This window comes from Orycteropus afer, unplaced genomic scaffold (assembly GCF_000298275.1).
Source record: "Orycteropus afer afer isolate SDZICR_OR568_19922 unplaced genomic scaffold, OryAfe1.0 scaffold00018, whole genome shotgun sequence".
NCBI classification, from domain to species: domain Eukaryota; kingdom Metazoa; phylum Chordata; class Mammalia; order Tubulidentata; family Orycteropodidae; genus Orycteropus; species Orycteropus afer.
Window position 1 is genome coordinate 480,831 of NW_006921605.1, and position 18,994 is coordinate 499,824.

General features: G+C 45.8%; 1 protein-coding gene across 1 annotated transcript in view; it reads right to left on the bottom strand.

Annotated features, from left to right (window-relative positions):
• The window catches only part of TBCD (tubulin folding cofactor D), a gene marked incomplete at its 3' end in the record, with an annotated part of 232,325 nt that overhangs the window by 30,087 nt on the left and 183,244 nt on the right, over positions 1 to 18,994 (bottom strand). Inside the window, exons 21-24 of the mRNA XM_007959786.1 lie at positions 13,900 to 13,960; positions 11,762 to 11,784; positions 9,602 to 9,633; positions 6,409 to 6,473 (exon numbers count right to left, since the gene is read on the bottom strand). Coding sequence (XP_007957977.1) covers positions 6,409 to 6,473; positions 9,602 to 9,633; positions 11,762 to 11,784; positions 13,900 to 13,960 — 181 coding nt within the window. The remainder of the gene's footprint in view (positions 1 to 6,408; positions 6,474 to 9,601; positions 9,634 to 11,761; positions 11,785 to 13,899; positions 13,961 to 18,994) is intronic.

Genomic DNA, 18,994 nt, shown 5'->3' on the forward strand with positions numbered 1-18,994 from the left:
TATTCATAACATTTTCCCTATCCAATTCTTTGAGAAGCGACGGCCTTTTCTTCTTCCTAGTCTGTCTCAGTCTGTAAGCTGGGCTCATACCTGTGCACCATGTGCATCCCACTGGGTTTGAAACACCAGTGGCTCAGCCTCAAAACTCACATCAACACGTCACCATGGTAGAACAAACCGACACGCAAGTTTGTCTCCCTGTTGGAAACCTCTTGTACCACCCTTACCTGGGTCCCTGCGGCTGACTCCTCCTCTGTCCGGATTCCTGGGCATTTTAATCCCCTTTCTCCAGCTCTCCCGCCCTGCTGCTCTGAGTGCACCTGAGTTCCCTCTCCTCACCTGGATCCCTGTGGCTGACTGCTCCCCTGTCCAGGTTCTTTTTATCCCCTTTCTCCCGCCCTGCTGTTTGTTTCGGGAGTGCCTGAGTTTCCTGTCCTCACCTGGATCCCTGTGGCTGACTGCTCCTCTGTCCGGGTTCCTGGCTTTTTATCCCCTTTCTCCCACTCTCCCACCCTCTCTCCTGCCCTGTCTTTAGGATATATACCTAGTAATGGGATTGCTGGGTCAAATGGTATTTCTGTTTCCAACTTTTTAAGGAACCGCCATACCAATTTCCACAGTAGCTGTATCATTTTACAGTCCCAACAACAGTGTATGAGAGTCATAATCTCTCCATATCCTCGCCAGCATTTGTCACTTTCTGTCTTGTCAAAGTTTGCTATTAATGCTGGGGTGAGATGGTTGTTTTGATTTGCATCTCTCTGATGGCTAATGATCATGAGCATTTCTTCACGTGCTGGCTGCCTTGAGTATCCTCTTTGGTGAAGTGTCTGTCCATGTCTTCTGCCCATGTTTTAATTGGATTGTTTGTCTTTCTGATGTTGAGCTGTTAAAGTTTTCTATATATTTTAGAGATAAGTCCTTTGTCCAGTATTTATGTCATTGCTGAATATTTTTGTCCCATTCTGTAGGCTCTTGTTTCACTCTTCTGGAGAAGTCTTTTGATGCACATAAGAATTTAATTTTTAGAAGGTTCCAGTTATCTAGTTTATCTTCTGCTGTTTGTGCATCTTGGGTTATGCTTGATAGGCTATTTGTGCCATAATATCAGGCCCTAAGTTTGCCCCTGTTTTTTCTTTGATGAACTTTATAGTTTTAGGTTTCACATTTAAGTCTGATCTGGAGTTAGTTTTTGTGAGTGGTGTGAGGTATGAATCCTGTTTCATTTTTCTGCAAATGGATATCCAGTTTTGCCAGCACAATTTATGAAAGAGACTATCTCTTCCCCATTTAATGGATTTTAGCCCTTTGTCAAAGACCAGCTGACTATAGGTGGGTGGATCTATTTCTGGGTTCTCAAATCTGTTCCACTGGCCTATGTGTCTGTTGTTATACCAACACCACGCTGTTTTGACAACTGTGACACTATAGTAGGTTTTGAGATCTAGGAGTATGAGACCTCCTACTTTGTTCTTCTTCAGTAGTGCTTTGCTTATCTGAGATCTTTTTCCATTCCATACAAAGTTAGTGATTAGTTTTTCTATGTCTTTAAAGAATGTTGATGGGATCTGGATTGGGACTGCATTGAATGTATAGATAGCTTTGGGTAGTACTGACATTTTCATAACATTCAATTTTCCTATCCATGAGCATGGTATGTTCCGCCATTTATGCAGATATCTTATAGTTTCTTGAAGTAGTGTTTTGTAGTTTTTTTTTGTATAGGTCTTTCATGTTCATGGCAAGATTTATTCCCAAGTATTTTATCTTTTTGGTAGCTATTGTAAATGGCTTTATATCAAGTTTTAATTCATCAGAAATTTAGCTTTGTGTGTGTGTGAGGTATGCCATTTGTGACATCATCATTCATTGAATAAACTGTCCTTCTTTGTCATACATCCAATTCCCATATATACTCCCACTCTGGGCTTTATTTCTAGATTGTCTATTCTGATAGAGAATCTCTACTGATTCATTTGTCTGCTCCTAAGAAAACACCATTCAGTCTTGAATAAGGGTGTGTTATGCTTTAATGACTGGAAACTGCAAGGCTTCACTATTTTAAAAAATAATTTCCTTAGACATTTGGCCTGCATATGACTTTAAATGCTTTTTTACATTAAAAGCAAAACAAAAAAGAAGCACATGACAAGAAGTTCAACATCACTAGCCAGTAAGAAAATGCTAACAATCCTGTGAGGGACCAGCATGTGCCTGGCATCATGGCAAAAATGAAAAGCAGTGATAACACTCAGTGTTTGCAAGGATATGAACAGGCATGTCCCACCTGCATTGCATGTGGGATGTTGAGTGCTGCAGCCATCTGGAAATAGTTTGGCAGTTTCTTACAAAACTAAGCATGCACTTATAGTACTCAACACTTAAACATTTATCCCAGAAAAAGGACAAATCAGGTTCACACAAAAACTTGTGCACAGATGTTTCTGGTAGCCTTATTCTTAACAGTAAAAAGCTGGGAAGAGACCAAATGTCCTTTAATGGGTGGATCACCAGACAAACTCGTACAACCACACAATGGAACAAAAAGTGGGCCAATATACATGGCTCAGGCACTGTGCTCATGAACAAGTCCTCCTTGAAGGGTTATGTGCCATATGACCCCACTTCTGTAGCATCCTTGAAATGACAGAATTACAAAAAAAATTTTTTTTTAAATGACAGACTTACAGAGACAGAGTGTGGCTGCCAGGGGACGAGGACAAGGGTGTGCGAGAACAAAGAGCCAGTGTGAGGCAGTCCCTTGTGGTCAAAGAAGGACAGTTACATATCTTGACTATTGGGGTAATTATACAGATCTTCAATGTGGCATAAAACTGTGCGTGCACACACACACATACACACACAAGTACATGTTAAAACTGAGTAAGGTGTGAAGTCTGGTCATTGATATGGCACCAATGTCAGTTTCCTGGGGGAACTGGGTGGAAAGATACACAGGATTCAATAATTTTACAACTTCCCATAAGTTTATAATTGTTCAATATAAAAACATTTTTGAAGAAGTAACAGTCTAGGCAATCTGGACCAACCTGAAGCTACAAAACAAACAAACTCGCTGCCTTTGAGTTGGATCCAACTCATTGTGACCTTCCTTGGGTTTGCGAGGCATTATCTCTACAGAAGTAGAATGCCCAGTCTTCCTTCTGAGGGTTTGAATCGCCAGCCTTCTGGTTAGCAGTCAAATGCCTTAGGTACTGCACCACCAGAGCTCCCATCCTGACACTGAGACATTTTTCTTTTTTTTTTTTTTTTTGCAAACAGCCCCACCTTTACTTCAGTCAGCACAACTGTGCTTTAATTTGTTTGAGATGTATGCATGAGAGTTTATTTGAAGAACATATTCTCCCATTTTAAATAAAAAACACTGCTCTTGTTGAGGCTGTTAGCGACATCCTAGAGTCCTGTGTGGTACAAGCAGTCAACCTGCTTAACCACCATCTGAAAGGTTAGAGGTTTGAGTCCATGCAGAGGCACCTGGGAAGAAAGGCCTACCTGTCTACTTTCAAGAAATCAGTCATTAAAAGCCCTACGAAAATCAGGCACTGTGGGACTCTGATCTCCACAGGGCTGCCGTCAGTGTCAGCGTGCTGGACGCCATCAACAAGTCCCCCATGTGTGGGTACCACCTGTGACTGACATCTGGTCAATGGAATATGGCCGAGAAGATGGGACAGTCACTCCCTTGATTAACTTATGTTAAATGGCAAAATAGCATAGTGCCTAAGGCACTTGACTGCTAACCAGAAGGCTGGCGGTTCAAACCCACCAGCCACTCCTCGGAAGGAAGGTTGGGCAATCCTACTTCCGTAGTGATACTGCCTCGGAAACCCAAGGAGGGGTCGCTATGAGTCGGGGCCGACTTGATGGCACATAACAACAACAACAACAAATGGCAAAAGGGACTGACAGTCACTCCCATGACCATCTCACATACACAAGATCCTGTCCCAGCCAGCTGAAGGAACAGGCTCTCTAGCTGGTCTCTTATTCGCCCCACCCTTCTGCCTGATTTTATTGTTTTAGAACTTTTTGTCATTTGGATGAAAGCTGACAGAGCAAATCAGTTTTCTGTTCAACAACTCACACACATTTAATTTCATGTCATTAACTGCCATCCCTCCAACAGAACATCACCCCTCCAATTCCCCTGTTTCTTGTTTCCATTCCTCCTTCTGTCCTAATCAACCCTTCCTGTTCTGAACTTTGTCCTTGGGCAAATGGTCCCCTTTTGATCTCAAATGGTATACTGTCCTTATTAAGGAGTGTGTACCTTCCTAGAGTTAGTGTTCACCTTGTGGACCTACTGTTGGACTAAAAACAGCCTCAGGTGGGTTCAGTTCCAGGTCCAAAGGGTGACCAAGGCCTACAATCTTGAGAATTCCATGGCACCATTTTTTATTTTAAGCTGGGTGAAATTATAAACAAATACCTGCTTAAAGTCTCAGGAGAAGTTTCATGAAAGTGAAAAATCTCCAGCAAAGATCTGGGAGAAGACTGGAAATGAGACGTGAACTGCCTCCCACTGGAGTGCCCGGTGATCTCAGAAGAGGTTCTTCCAATTCCAAGCCAGTCAGAGCGTCTAAAGACCCCCAACAAATAACAGAATCACTGCCATTGAGTTGTTTTCCAACTCCTAGCAACCCCTCCTTGGGTTTCCGAGGCGGTATCCCTACAGAAGTAGATTGTCCAGTCTTCCTTCCAAGGAGTAGCTGAGTGGATTTGAACCACCAGCCCTTAGTAGCCAAATGCCTTAGGCACTATGCCACCAGAGCACCCTAAAAAAGTAAAAGACTCATTGCCATCGAGTTGATTCCAACTCACAGCAACCCCTATGGGTTCCAAGCTATAAATCTTTACAGAAGCAGAAGCCTCATCTTTCTTCCATGGAGCAGCTGGTAGGTTTGAATCACTGACCTTTTGGTTAGGAGCTGAATGCCTGAACCACTACACTACCAGAGCTCCTTTGTCTAAAGACCGCTGAACAAAAACTGCAGTTCAGGGATGTTGAGGAAGGTTCTGAGTCCAAAGGGCCTCACCCTGGACGTAAGTGTAAAATGTTGCTTAGCTGATACCAGGCACTGAATCCCCTCAAACCCTAAAACCAGAGGAGGCACCCCAGATCACTCAAACCCTGAAACAGGAGGAGGTATCCCAGATCACTGAAACCCTAAAACTGGAGGAGGCACCCCAGATCACTCAAACCCTAAAACTGGAGGAGCACCCCAGGATCGCTCAAACCCTAAAACCAGAAGAGGGACCCCATATAGTTAGCATCCTTATCCACCAGGAAAAAACAGAAAGCCATTCTAAAGGACAGAACATTCCTAGGCCTCAAAGTACTTCTATAATTTTTCATACACGTTATCCAGAACTTTGGGAACATATCATAGAAGCTCTAGATAACAGTACAATTAGACATAGATTTTAAAATGTTCAAGGAGATGAAAGAAATGATTGAAAACTATAACAAAGACATGGAAACTATTTAAGTAAAAATTTTTATGCAAAGATAAAAACACTGCCATTAAGAAATGATGAATTTATTAGCAAATAAGACAGTTGAAGAAAGAATTAGTAATATGGAAGATAAGTCCAAGAAAATATCCAGATGGAAGCACAGAGACTGAAAGCATGAAAAGACAGAAAAGTGAGCAGGAGACATGAAAGATAAAGGGAGGTAGTCTGCCCTCCTGGTGACTGGAGCTCCTGAAGCAGAGGAGACGGTAAACAGGATAGGAGCAGTATTTGAAAAAATAATGGCTCACAATTTTTCCAAAACTGACAGAAAAAAAAAAATTAAATTACAGATTATGAAGCATTACAAATCTCAGAATCACAGCAAGATACATACAAAGAAAAATCATTCTAAGTGTATCATGGTAAAATCATGAATATCAAAAATAAAAAAAAAAAACTCTTAAAAGAAGACAGAGAAAATGAACAGATTACCTTCAATCAAGTAGTAAGTAGACTGGCAGATAACTTCTCAACAAAAAGGAAAAATCCTTAAGACAGCAGAATGTTATCTTTAAAGTGAAATAAATCAGTGAATAAATATGAACCTCAAGTTTTAGGCCTTGCAAAAATACCTTTTAAGAAGGAGTATGAAGAGGGCATTTTCAGGCAGACGGATCAGAGAATTTACCACCAGAAGACATTTACTATGGAAAATACTAAAGAATGAGCGATGGTGAGAGGATGAGGGGAGGTGAACGCTGGTGAGAGGACAAGGGGGAGGGAGTAAATGGTTTTATACACCAATAAAATTGCAAAGGAAAGTAATTTCATATGAAGGGAAAACAAACAAGAATGGGAAAAACCTGAGTACATCAAGCAGTCAACCAGGGCATCACTGCAGCTGCCAGCCACTCCAAGCAAAACCACCACCTGCAGAGACCACAGGGAGGCAGAGAGGCCGCCGGACCACAGGGTCTCCTGCTGCTGACCCAGGTCTGGAGGGAATGAGACGGGATGACAGCAGCGGAGGGTAGGGGCCTGGGGTGGAAGGGGCATTGCCTCGGGGAAAAACGTCCTCCCCTCACTTCCTCTCCCTCTTCTTTCTCCATGCCCTGCAGGTAGGAGGGACACACACGGGGGGACAGAGACTATCCTGCATCAGTCCCCCAACAGACCACAACCCACAACTACCGTTCATGGCAAAACACTCGAGAATCTGGGGTGTATGAGTGTGCCAAACGACCAAATAGCAGCTATCCACCACCACCACCCATTGCCGTGGAGTCCAGGCTGATCCACAGCGCCCCTAGAGGACAGAGTGGAACTGCCCCATAAGGTCTGCGAGGCTGTCAATCTTCACGGAAGCAGGCTGCCCCATCTTCCTCCTATGGAGCGGCTGGTGGATTCAAACCAGTGACCTTTCGGTTAACAGCCAAATGCCTTAACCACTGCACCACCAGGGCTCCTTAACAGCAGCCAGGCAGGTTTCATCTTGGACCAAACTAAGTACGTCTGTATCGCACAGTGGCTGCAGGTGAACAAGGTCGTGGGGAACAGCCACCTTGCCTTGGCCCTTACAGACTCTGAAGCAGGGCACTCCTGCTCCTACTCACCTGTCACGGTGGTAAACCCATGTGTCTCAAGGGCCTGGGTCATGGGAGAGAAGCAGCCACCACACACACTACTGGGGGAATGTGCGGGACTTCTCAAAGCAGGGCTCCCAGATGCTCATGCATTCCACCTGCCAGTCACTCCCCATCTGGAGAAAATAACTTTTTTTTCTTTAAGTTCATCAAAATTCTAATTGTAATGCAGGGCTGGCAACGCTTAAAGGAACAGTAATTAATCAGTCAGAGCACATCTAGGTCACTACATTCCCAATAAAAAGTCCAAGACGCTGATCTAATTGGCATGGAAAGTGATCAGCAATACACTGAGTAGGGAATAAAAGGGAGCTCTGGTGGTGTAGTGCCTAAGGCATCTGACTGCTAACCAGAAGGCTGGCAGTTTAAACCCACCAGCCACTCCTGGGAAGGAAGACTGGGCAATCTACTTCTGTAGTGATACCACCTCGGAAACCCAAGGAGGGGTCGCTATGAGTTGGATCCGACTCCACAGCAGTGAGTTTGGTTTGGTTTGGAGAGAATACCAAACAGTATATACAGCCTGACCCCGATTTCACAAACAAGAATGGATAAGAAAAGCCGGCACGAAGGAACCACCAAGCCTCAGAGTGGTCCTCACACTGCAGGACTGGGAGCCATTTTTCTTTCCCTCTTTGTGGTAGCAGTGGTCTCTCTGGGAGGCCAAAGGTCAAACAACACAGTCCTGTGAGTTGGCCGGGGCCAACCACCTGCCCTCCCCAACCTGCAGCCTGGAGGAAGCTCACGACCATGGCACCGGCCCCCAGCCAGGAGCCGCTCACAACCATGGCACCGCCCCCCCAGCCAGCAGGAAGCTCACGACCATGGCAGTGGTCCCCCAACCCACAGGAAGCTCATGACCATGGCACCAGCCCCCCAGCCAGGAGCCACCCTGCAGTCCACACTGAGGCCTCTGTAGACTGTGAGCATATCCATGTTCAAAAGCTGCAGCTGTAGAACTCTGCTGCCCTGTGCGTCCACTCACAGAAACCAGCTCCATTTGTCAGATACGTAAGGACCCTCGGCTGGCCCCAATGAATCCGGCCAGCACTTCTCCACAAGGACGTCCCTGCAGAGGTCAGCGAGGCACCTCAGGTCAGAGAGGAGCAAGCGCACTCCTGCGTATCTGGAACATCTGCCCATCCAACTCCATGAAGACCCTGTGGGCATCAGGTACCCCACCCAGACCAGCACCCACTGTGGCCCATGGTACCCCAACCCCTGGGCAAGGGGCTCCCCGAGGAGCCATACTCCCCTCGCCTGCCCCTTGCTCACCTGCCCCCCACTTGTGGCCAGGGCACAGGAAAGACACTTGATAAAAGCCACCAGTTACTACTGAGTCGAGCCCAGCTCACACGACCCCACACGGGTATGGATGAACTCTGCTCCCAGGGTCTCCAGCTGCTGAAGTTCCCAGGTGCAGCACTGGGCCTTTCTTCCAAGGTGTCTCTGGGTGAGTCTGCGCCTCCACGCTTTCAGCCAGTCAAGCACTTACCCATCTGCACCATTCAGGGACCTGTGGGTGTCTGATGGAAACCAGAACCACAAACACACTGCCACCAAGTTGATTCTGACGCACGGGAACCACATCTGTTACACAGAACTGCTCCGACAGGGTTGTCATGGATAAAATCTTTACGGGAAGGCCCTAGATGGTGCCAACAGTTTGTACTCAACTAACCTAAAGGTTGATGGTTCAAACCCACCCAGTGGTGCTATGGAAAACTACAGCCAGGAAAACGCCAGGAAGCAGTTCTGCTCTGTGATGGTACTTTGTAACAGTGAGTCAGAATTGACTCAGTGTCAACAACAGTCCTCAGGGAACCGGATCACAGGACTTTCTTCCACAGTGCTACTGGGTGGGTTCAAACTGCCGACCTTTCAGTCACCAGTTGCACACAACCTGTTTGCACCACCCAGGGGCCCTGGACATCTGATGAACGGTACCAAACCGCTGAGTGTGTGCAGGTCTTCAAGAAGGTGAGCTGGGCCAGCTTTAGAATTGTAGAAATGTGTTGCATTAACCTCAGGGCTGGCTGCTAAGGCCTGCGTGTAACGAAGAGTCAGTCCCTGCTCCAAGCTACGCTTTACTTAACTGCTGTGAAGAGAGCACAGAGCACCAGACACCTCAGCTTCATTCTGCAGCCCGCCTCCTGACCACCCGCCAGCACGCCCGCCACGTGGCCACAACAGCAGGTCAGAGCACCCGGGAGTGAAGAGTCAGAGCCAGGCAACAGAGAAACACTGGGACAGGAGCCCCACAGTGGGGCCGGCTGCTTGAGGTCAATACACTCAATGAGGCCTACACTCAGCAGCAACTTTGGAGAAAATCACCAGATTTGTTCTGAAAGGACATGTTCCCAGGAAGCTTTACAGAACCAAAACACGAAGTAACTGCCTCAGCTTTCCAGTCCCCTCCCTTAATGGTTAGAATAAAGGGTTTAATCTCATAATTAGCCACCTTCGTCTGCCAGACCTACCTGCTTGTCTCATGAGTTCTCCTCCCAGACCCCTGAAAAATTAACAAAAACATTCAGGGTTAGATGTCTCACCATATGAAACAAACAGCCTCACAGGTAACCTTAACCTCCACTCCAAACACTGCTAAAATGCCGATTAACTGATTCTGTTACTGAAAGTAGGAGCCGCTTTCATGAAAAGAAATGAAACGGATCACTGTCCTGATCATTCTTGTTCGTAACTGGGACTACCCCAATTCCCAATCTGTACCAGGCACAGCCGCCTCACAGCACTGACCAGGTCACACCATCACACAAGACTGACTGTTCAACTTAGGCTTGTTTTCAAGACCAAGCTAATCCAGGCACCAGAAAGATGCCACCGTATGGGCCACATGCAGAGCCACAGGGGAGCGTCTGCCTCTGCTCTGCTACCTGCTCATCTATGGGCTGAGGGTGGGAGCTGGGACAAGAGGGCCACAGCTGCTAAGAAGAAAAACAAAACACCTGCCTGGGACACCCAGACACTGGAGAGAACACCGAGGTGAGGGTCTGCAGCCCCTGGACAGCAGAGTACAGGCTGAGGCCTCAAGAGAAGGACCCACAGGGCTGCCTAGAGTATGTCCAGGCCGTCTAGGGAGGGACATTCAAGCCAGCTGGGATGTCCCCAACAAGACCCCGAATGGAGAAGGCTAGGGGAACCTGGGGGCAGCACTGAGGCTTTCAGTGAAGCTGGGAAGGGGTGTATGATTAAACCACGCAGGAGTGAAAGAGGGCAGTGAGTCCCCTACCCCACATGAAGTCACACTAGCAGCCACGGAGTCAGTGGCAAGGCCAGCCACAGAATGGAAGCAGGCATGGCAGATCACATGTCTGGCCAAGGTCCAACCACAAGAAGACAGAAGGTCCAGTGTTTCCAAGCAGGCAGGACGCCTCAGCAAAGAAGACAAGGAATGGCCAGTCAGCTCAAGACAAGACGCCCAGCACCACGGTCGCAATAACAGTGAGGTAGCTGTCCACACCCACAGGCTGCAGGGCTGACACCACAAGTGCTGAGCACAAGTTGGTCCAGGAACGCTCACCACCACCGGCGAGTATGAAAAAAGCATGGCAACCAAGCATAGGTTGGTTGCAACTTGGGAAACATTGCTCCCATCACTCCTGGGTTACTCTGCAACCCAGCAACTCCACTGCAAGGCATTTAACAAGGAAAATGAAAACGTACACCCACACATACTCACCAACACTCATAGCAAAATGGATCTAAAAGCTTCTCAACTGGGGAGCAGAAAAACACCGAGGTCCATGCACCCTATGGCACGCTACACAGCAACACACACTACGCACACTGTACCACAATGCATGCCATGCACGATGTACAGGAACGCACGCCACACGATATATATGCACACCATACTGCAACACACACCATGCATGCTATATACGCACACCGTATAGCAATGCATGCCATGCATGCTGTACAGCAATGCACACCATGCATGATGTACAGCAACACACACCATGCATGACGTACAGCCACACATGCCACACATGACGTACAGCAACGCACACCACACACGATGTACAGCAAACCACGCCACACATGCTGTACAGCAATGCACACCACACACGATGTACAGCCGCGCATGCCACGTACGATGCAGAGCCACACACACCATGCACGGTGTTCAGCAATAAAACACAGTATGAACACACATAGGCAACAACACGATGAACCTCAGAAACCTAACCCTATGCAAAATAAACCAAATACAAAGGACTCCTTATTGTAGGTTCACGGACTACCCGGAATAGGCAAATCTGTGGAGACAGCAGGTCAGAGGCTCCCATGGCTGGGGTCTGGGCAGGGATCATTGCAAAAGGGCAAAGGGAGAGTCTAGGGTGATAGCGACACTCCTGTATGTGGTTATGGTGGAGGCCACACAGTGAACAGATCCCAGAACACAATAAATCTTAAAGCACCAACTCGGTTAGACCTTTCCCATCTTCTGAGAATGGAACAAAGTGACTACGGTGCCTAGTAAGACGACACAGGATGGACAACAGTTGGCATGGATCAAAGGTGAGCACTTCACATAGCTACTCGCAAGGACTAACACACCTGTCCACCTTTCACTCAGTAAGACACAAAATACAAGGACTTCAGTTTTTAAAGCTTACCTGTATAACTGATGATCATAAAGCTGAAAAATAAACAACTGACAATCAGTTATTTGAATAGCTTTTACTTTTTTAAATAACACAATCTGCCCTAACGTTAGGAAGTACCAAACGAGCGTATGAGTACCAGGCCAGCATGGATGGTGACCAGAATCATGGTCAGCAGGGAGATGCCAGTCACAGTGACAAGGCGCCTCTGCACACTCACAGGATGCTCAGTCGGCCTTGGGTTAAACCGACACTACTAAGCACTGAACACATGTGAAGCAAGGAATGCTCACCACCACCAAAGGGCCTGGGACAGACCTGCCTAGGCCAACAGTGAGGGCTGCGTATGTCACCCCATGACTATGGGTGACCATCATGACAGTGCTGGATGGGACTAATAGGCAGAGCATCACATGTCCCTCACACAGAGTGAACGTGAGGTTTAAGAGAGGCAGGAAGGGTCACACAACCAGTGAGATGAGCTGGATGGGACCTGCCATCTGACCAGGGGCTAATTCCTACCTATCCCCTACCTGGCAGCTTGGTTAGAACATTAATGCAGCCATCAGGGACAGTGGTCATACTTTTTCTTCAGAAGTATTTGAAGTACTTCATGACACTATCATTACCATAACATACCAAAGTGTACAGAGCATTTACCTCCACTGTTTAAGTCAAACATCAGCTCTATAAAGGATGTGATGGTTCACATGGCAACTTGGCTCAGCTTTGAGTCTCACTGGTTTGAACAGATGGGTGATGTGATGTAGCAATGACAGGATGGTGTGGTGGCATGTTGGGGTGGTGTGATGGGATGATGGCACAGTGGGATGGAATGGTGGGATGCCGTGGTGCTTGGTTGGCATGGTAGGGTGTGGTAGTGGGATGGTGTGGTGGTAGGATAGAGTGGTGAAATGGTGTGGTGGTGGGTTGGTGTGGGGTGGGGTGGTGGGTTGGCATGGTGGGGTGACATGGTGGTGGGTTGGCATAGTGGTGGCATGGCGTGATGGTGAGATGACATGGGGGCAGGTCGGCACAGTGGCGGGTTAGCATGGTGGTGGGATGGTGGTGAGGCAGGATGGCATGGTGGCAGGATGGCTTGGTGGCAGGATGGCTTGGTGGGGTGGTTTATTGTGGTGGTGGGGTGACATGGTGGTGTGTTGGCACATGGTGATGAGTTGGCGTGTGGTGGTGGGACAGCGTAGTGGTAGGTTGGCACATGGTGGTGGGATGGTGTGATGGGTTGGCATGTGGTGGTGAGTTGGCACATGGTGGTGGGTGGTGTGGTGGTAGGTTGGCACATGGTGGTGAGTTGGCACATAGTGGTGGGATGGTGTGCTGGTGGGCTGGCATGTGGTGGTGAGTTGGCATGTGGTGATGGGATGGTGTGGTGGGACAATGATGATGGCATAGTGGGAGAGTGGGATGGGATGATGAGATGATGGGATGGTGATGCGATAGGGGCTGATGTGTAATCACCTTCCATGCCATGATCTAATGTAATCAATCATTAAGTGAAAGGGGATTATCCCTGGGATGTGGCCTGCCTTCATAATATAAAAGGATATTCTGACAGGGCTTGCTCTCTCTCAACCCTGAATTCTTCTTGTCCACTGACCTGTGGACCCTTGTCAGCTGACTTATGGACCTTGGGACATAAGCCTACAGAAGTCCCCATCCTGCTGCCTCACCTACAGATTTGGGACTTGCCAGTCCCTACAACTGCATGAGCCACTTCCTTGAGGTAAATCTCAAGGTTTTTTGCTCCTCTGGAGAACCCAACTAAGACATGTGGGTATTGAGAACGGTTCTAGAGGAAGAAATCTCACCACCACTGAGTAACCTTAATCAAACACTTGTGACAGACACGACACTGGGTGGCAGTGGATTTGAGACCTTCAGACATTTCTGTCAAACTAGAGAGTATAAGGTGCTGGCTGCTCCCACTGTTGCTACATAAAGGAAGCAGAGAAAGAAAAAGGACAAGCTCAGGGCTTCAAAGTCCCAGCTCGAGCGCCACATAAAAGAACCCGCAAGTTGCTGTAAGTTGCTAAGGAAGGCTTATCTCCTGTAATGACAAGGCTGAGAGGGCTAAAAACCAACCCAGAATGGCTGGATTACACCACCAGCTGGACCTGGTGCATACAAACCTGCTGGTGAATCTGCTTCAGCCCCTGCAGGGCCCTTTCATCCAGGTAGTCTGTGACAGGCCTGCAGAATTCCAAATGACAAGACAATACATGAGTCTGTGTGTGCACAAATACCTCACACGAAGATGACTGCTCCCATCAGACCCTCCTAGCTCTGTACATCCTGAGACTGCATTTCCCATTTCTGACTGCAGATTAGGGCAGTGTCAGGGGGCAGGGGGCTGGGGACTTCAGGACGTTCTCTGGACAGCTCCTGCTCATACAGCCCATTTGCGACACCAGGGTCACAGTCTTGCAAGGATTATCAAGAGCCAGCACCTTGTCAAAGGCAATGCAAGGCTCGGCCTCACAGAAAAGACAACTCCCCATGAGCTGAGATGTGTACAGCAGGGACCCAGCAGCCCACTCCTGCGACATCTGGCTCCCTGTATACCATGTCTTCAGTGTTCAGCCATGTGGGAACACGCATCAGTGCCTTGTTCTTCTTCATGGCTGCGTGACAGTCCGTTGTATGGATACACCAAGGAGCCCAGGTGGCACAATAGTTGAGTACTTGGCTGCTAATTAAAAAGGTTGGTGGTTCAAACCCACTTAACAGCTCCATGAGACAAAAGACCTGGGGATCTGCTCCCATGAAGTTTATAGCCTAGAAAACTCTGTATGGCAATTCCACTTTGTTACACGGGTAACTGCGAGGCAGAATGGGCTCAACGGCACCCAATGACAGCAACACAGATGGGGCACATTTTGTTTATCCATTCACCACCTGATGGCACAGAGTTGGTCCCCTCTTTGGCTGTTGCGAACACTGGCTACTATGAACAGTGATGTACAAGTTTTGTGTGGATATATGTTTTTGGTTCTTCTGGTTGTATACCTAGAAGTGGGATTTTGCTGGAGCATATGGTACTTCTATGTTCCATATTTTGAGGAACTACCAGACTCTTTTCCACAGCAGCTATACCATTTTACATTCCCACCAGCAGTGCACGAGAGTTTCAGTTTTTCCACATCCCTGTCAACACTTGCTATTTTCTATTTTCATTTTTTTGGTAATAGCTGCTATAGTGTGAAGTGGTATCTCATTATGGTTTTGATTTGCATTTCCTTAATGACAATGAGTATCTTTTCACGTTTGTTGGCCATTTATATGTTTTCTTTGGAGACATGTTTATTCAAAATCTTTTGTCTTATTTTTAAATTGGATGGTCTTTTTGTTGTTGAATTTTAGGTGTGCTTTATATATGTGTGTGTATATGTATATATACATACATATATACATATATACATACATATACAAAGGAGCTCTGGTGGCGTAGTGCGTAAGACATTTGACTGCTAACCAGAAGGCTGACGATTCAAACCCACCAGCCACTCCTCAGAACGAAGGTTGGGCAATCTACTTCTGTACCAATATAACCTTGGAAACCCAAGGAAGAGTCGCTAGGAGTCGGATCCAACTCAACAGCAGTCCATTTGGTTTGGTTTATATATTTATATATTATCAGATACATGACTTGTAAATATTTTCTCACATTCTTTAGGATGTCTTTTAACTCTCTTGATAGTGTTCTTTGATGCAAAAAAGTTTTTAATTTTTATTAAATTCATCTTACCTATTTTTTTCTTTTCTTTCCTATGCTTTTGATGTCAAATCTAAGCAGCCATTGCCAAATCACAAAGGATTACCATTATGTTTTCTTCTAAAAGTTTCCGTTTTAGCTCTTATGTCTATATTATTGATCCATTTTGAGTCAGTATTTGTATATCATGTGAGGTAGAAGTCCAACTTCAGTCTTTTGCATGTGGTTGTCCATTTGTTGGAGAGACTATTATTTCCCCAAAATGATGCTGGCACTCTTGTCAAAAAGAAATTGAACACAGATGTATGTGTTTATTTCTAGACTCCCAATTCTATTCCACTGATCTAGATGACTATTCTTACACCAGTACCACACTGTTTTGATTACTGTAGCTTTGTGCTAAGTTTGGAAATCAGTAAGTTTGAGTCTTCCAACTTTATCATCCTTTTTCAAGATTGGCTTGGCTATCTGGGATCTCTTGCACCTACCCGTGAATTTTAGAATTAAGCTTTCCAGTTTCCGCCCAAAAGGCTACTGGGACTTTTACAGAGATTGCAGTGAAACTGTAAATCACTGGGGTGTACTGCCATTTTAATGTGAAGTCATCTAATCCATGAACACACAATGCCTCTCCACTTACTTAGTTCTTTGTTTTAGCAATGTTTTGTAGATTTCAGTCTTCAAAGTTTGCACCTGCATGGTTAAGTTTATTCTTAAGTATTGTATTCTTGATGCTATGGTAAATAAGACTGTTTTCTGAATTTCCTTTTCAGAATGTTCATTGCCAGTATATAGATACAGAACTGATTTTTGTATGTTGATCCTGTATCTTGCAACTTTGGTCCATTTATCAACTTTATTTTTTTTTGTAGATTCTTTAGGGTTTCTCATATATAAGATTGTGACACCTGGAAATAGAGGCCCCACAGTGTAAAGGTCTTCACTGGTGAGATGAGAAGATGGTGTCTTTCCTGTGGCCCACATGCTAGTTTTCCCTCTAGCATCTTAGTGCTTGAAAAACTAGGTGCAGCATCTTGAAGCAGGGATTCTGGCGCTCTGAGCGGCTCACTGAGTCAGAGAACGCCAAACTCAGGGGAGTAGGAGTAGAAAAAAAGGAGAGGCAGTGTAACCAACCAGAAAGAATGAAAAACAGGGGAACCTGTCCTACAGAGCGCGGACCAGCTGGCGAGACAGGGCACGGAGGGCTCCCTGGGGCAGTGGAGAGAATGCACCAGGACCTGTGGCCACTCCACAGATCCACTTTCAGCACGTGCTTTTATCAGTAAACTTGGGACCACAGGGAGGGAGCAGAGAGGGAAGCTGGCCCCAAGTGGGTGGTCCCTGGGACAATCTCGCAGCGTGGGTAAGGACAGCTTTTTGGCACAGAGGGGCCTAGACTACGGGGTTTTTGCGGCTGTCTGAATCTGGCAGAAAGTGGCAGCCCCCTAACCATAGGGGTCTTTGCCAAACTTAAGCTGGGGGCCTGTGATTAACATAATAATGTCATCATTAGCAGCCTACTCAAAGCCCTGGGAACAGCTACTGGCACCTTGGAGCTTTTTTTCCTTCCCCCTCTTTCCTTCCTCCTTTCCCCACCTCTCCCCTGCCTCATCCAACAGAAAAACATTAAGTCACCACAACACCTACCAGCTCGAATCCTAAACCCCCTTCACTACGAACAGAGACTTGCATCCACATTCCACACAGTGAGTCTATCATCACAAAGAAAACTGCAGATCAGCCCAACATACCTGAATTAATAACCGAAAAAAATAAAATACACCAGCTCTACTTTCCAAAAATATTAAATCATAAAGTCAAGACAAAACAAATCAATACATAACTAACAGTTAAAGACAAATTCAAAATGTCTAGGAAACAACAGGCAACCTCAAATCAAACAAAAAAAACAGGTTAAGACAATAGAAATAAAATTCCAAACAAAAGTCTCATTAAACATGGAGGAAAAGGAGGCAATAAAATTATCTGAGAAGGAATTTAGAAGGTATGTTTATAGAACTCTACAAAAGCTCAAGGAAACGCCAAACAGAATCAAAGAGAACACAGACAGTACCCTGGAAGAACTCAAGAAAACTATTCAAGAACAAAGTAACAAGATTAATACACAATCATACAAAACAGCAGTTAGAAATCTAGAAGATGAATACCAAAATTACAGAATTACACAACACAGTGGAAGCACAAAAGAATAGGCTAGCACAGTAGTCAAAACAGCATGGTATTGGTATAATGACAGATAGACCAATGGAACAGAACTGAAAACCTAGAAATAGACCCATCCATCTATGGACAGCTGATCTTTGACAAAGGTCCAAAACCCATTAAATGGAGAAGAGATAGCCTCTTTAACAAATGGTGTTGGTAAAACTGGATATCTACTTGCAGAAAAATCAAACAAGATCCATACCTCACCCCATACACAAAAACAAACTCAAGTTGGATCAAAGACTTAAATGTAAAACCCAAAAGTATAAAATTCATCAAAGATAAAAGAGGGGCAAATCTAGGGGCCCTGATTTACGGCATAAATCGACCATCAAACACAACCCAGAATGCACAGAAGGTGGAAGAGAAGCCAGATGAGTGAACCTTTTAAAAATTAAATTCTCATGGGCATCGAAAGACTTCACCAAAAGGGTAAAAAGAGAACCTACATATTGGGCGAAAATATATCTGACAAAGGGCTTATCTCCAAAATCTATAGGAAAATTTAATACCTCAACACTAAAAAGACAAACAACCCAATTCAAAAATGGGCAAGAGACATGAACAGACACTTCACTAAAGACAATATGCTGGCGGCCAACAAACACATGAGGAATTGCTCACAATCTTTAGTCTTTAGAGAGAAGCAAATTGAAACAATGATGAGATATCATATCACCCCAGCAATAATAGCAAAGTTCAACAGGACAGAAAATAACAAATGCTGGCAAGGTTGTGGAGAGACTGGAACTCTTATACACTGCTGGTGGGATTGTAAAATGGTACAACCATTGTGGCAAACAGTATGGCATTTCCTTAAAAAAATTCAAACTAGAAATATCATTTGACCCAGCAATTCCATTTCGAGAAACATATCCTGAAGAAGTGAGAGGCAGGACATGAACAAACATATGCACACCTATGTTCACTGTGGGAAGGTGAGCCCCTCAGGTCTGAAGGCACTCAAAATATGACTGGAGAAGAGCTGCCTCCTCAGATTAGAGGCAAATTTAATGATGTGCATAGAGGAAAGCTTTCAGGAACCCCACTTGCTGATGTGGCACATCTCAAGATGAGAAGAAAGAGCTGCAAACATCCATTAATAATCAGAACATGGGGAGTTCCGGCAAGATGGCGGACTAGGCAGAAGGACTGCACAGACCCTCTTCAACAAAGACAAGGGAAACCAATTGACACAGACACAGAAGATAATCTTGGACCCCTAAGCCTTGAAGGGAAGGATACAGAAGTAGACTAAACCCCAACTAGCAGAAGAATTTGCATGA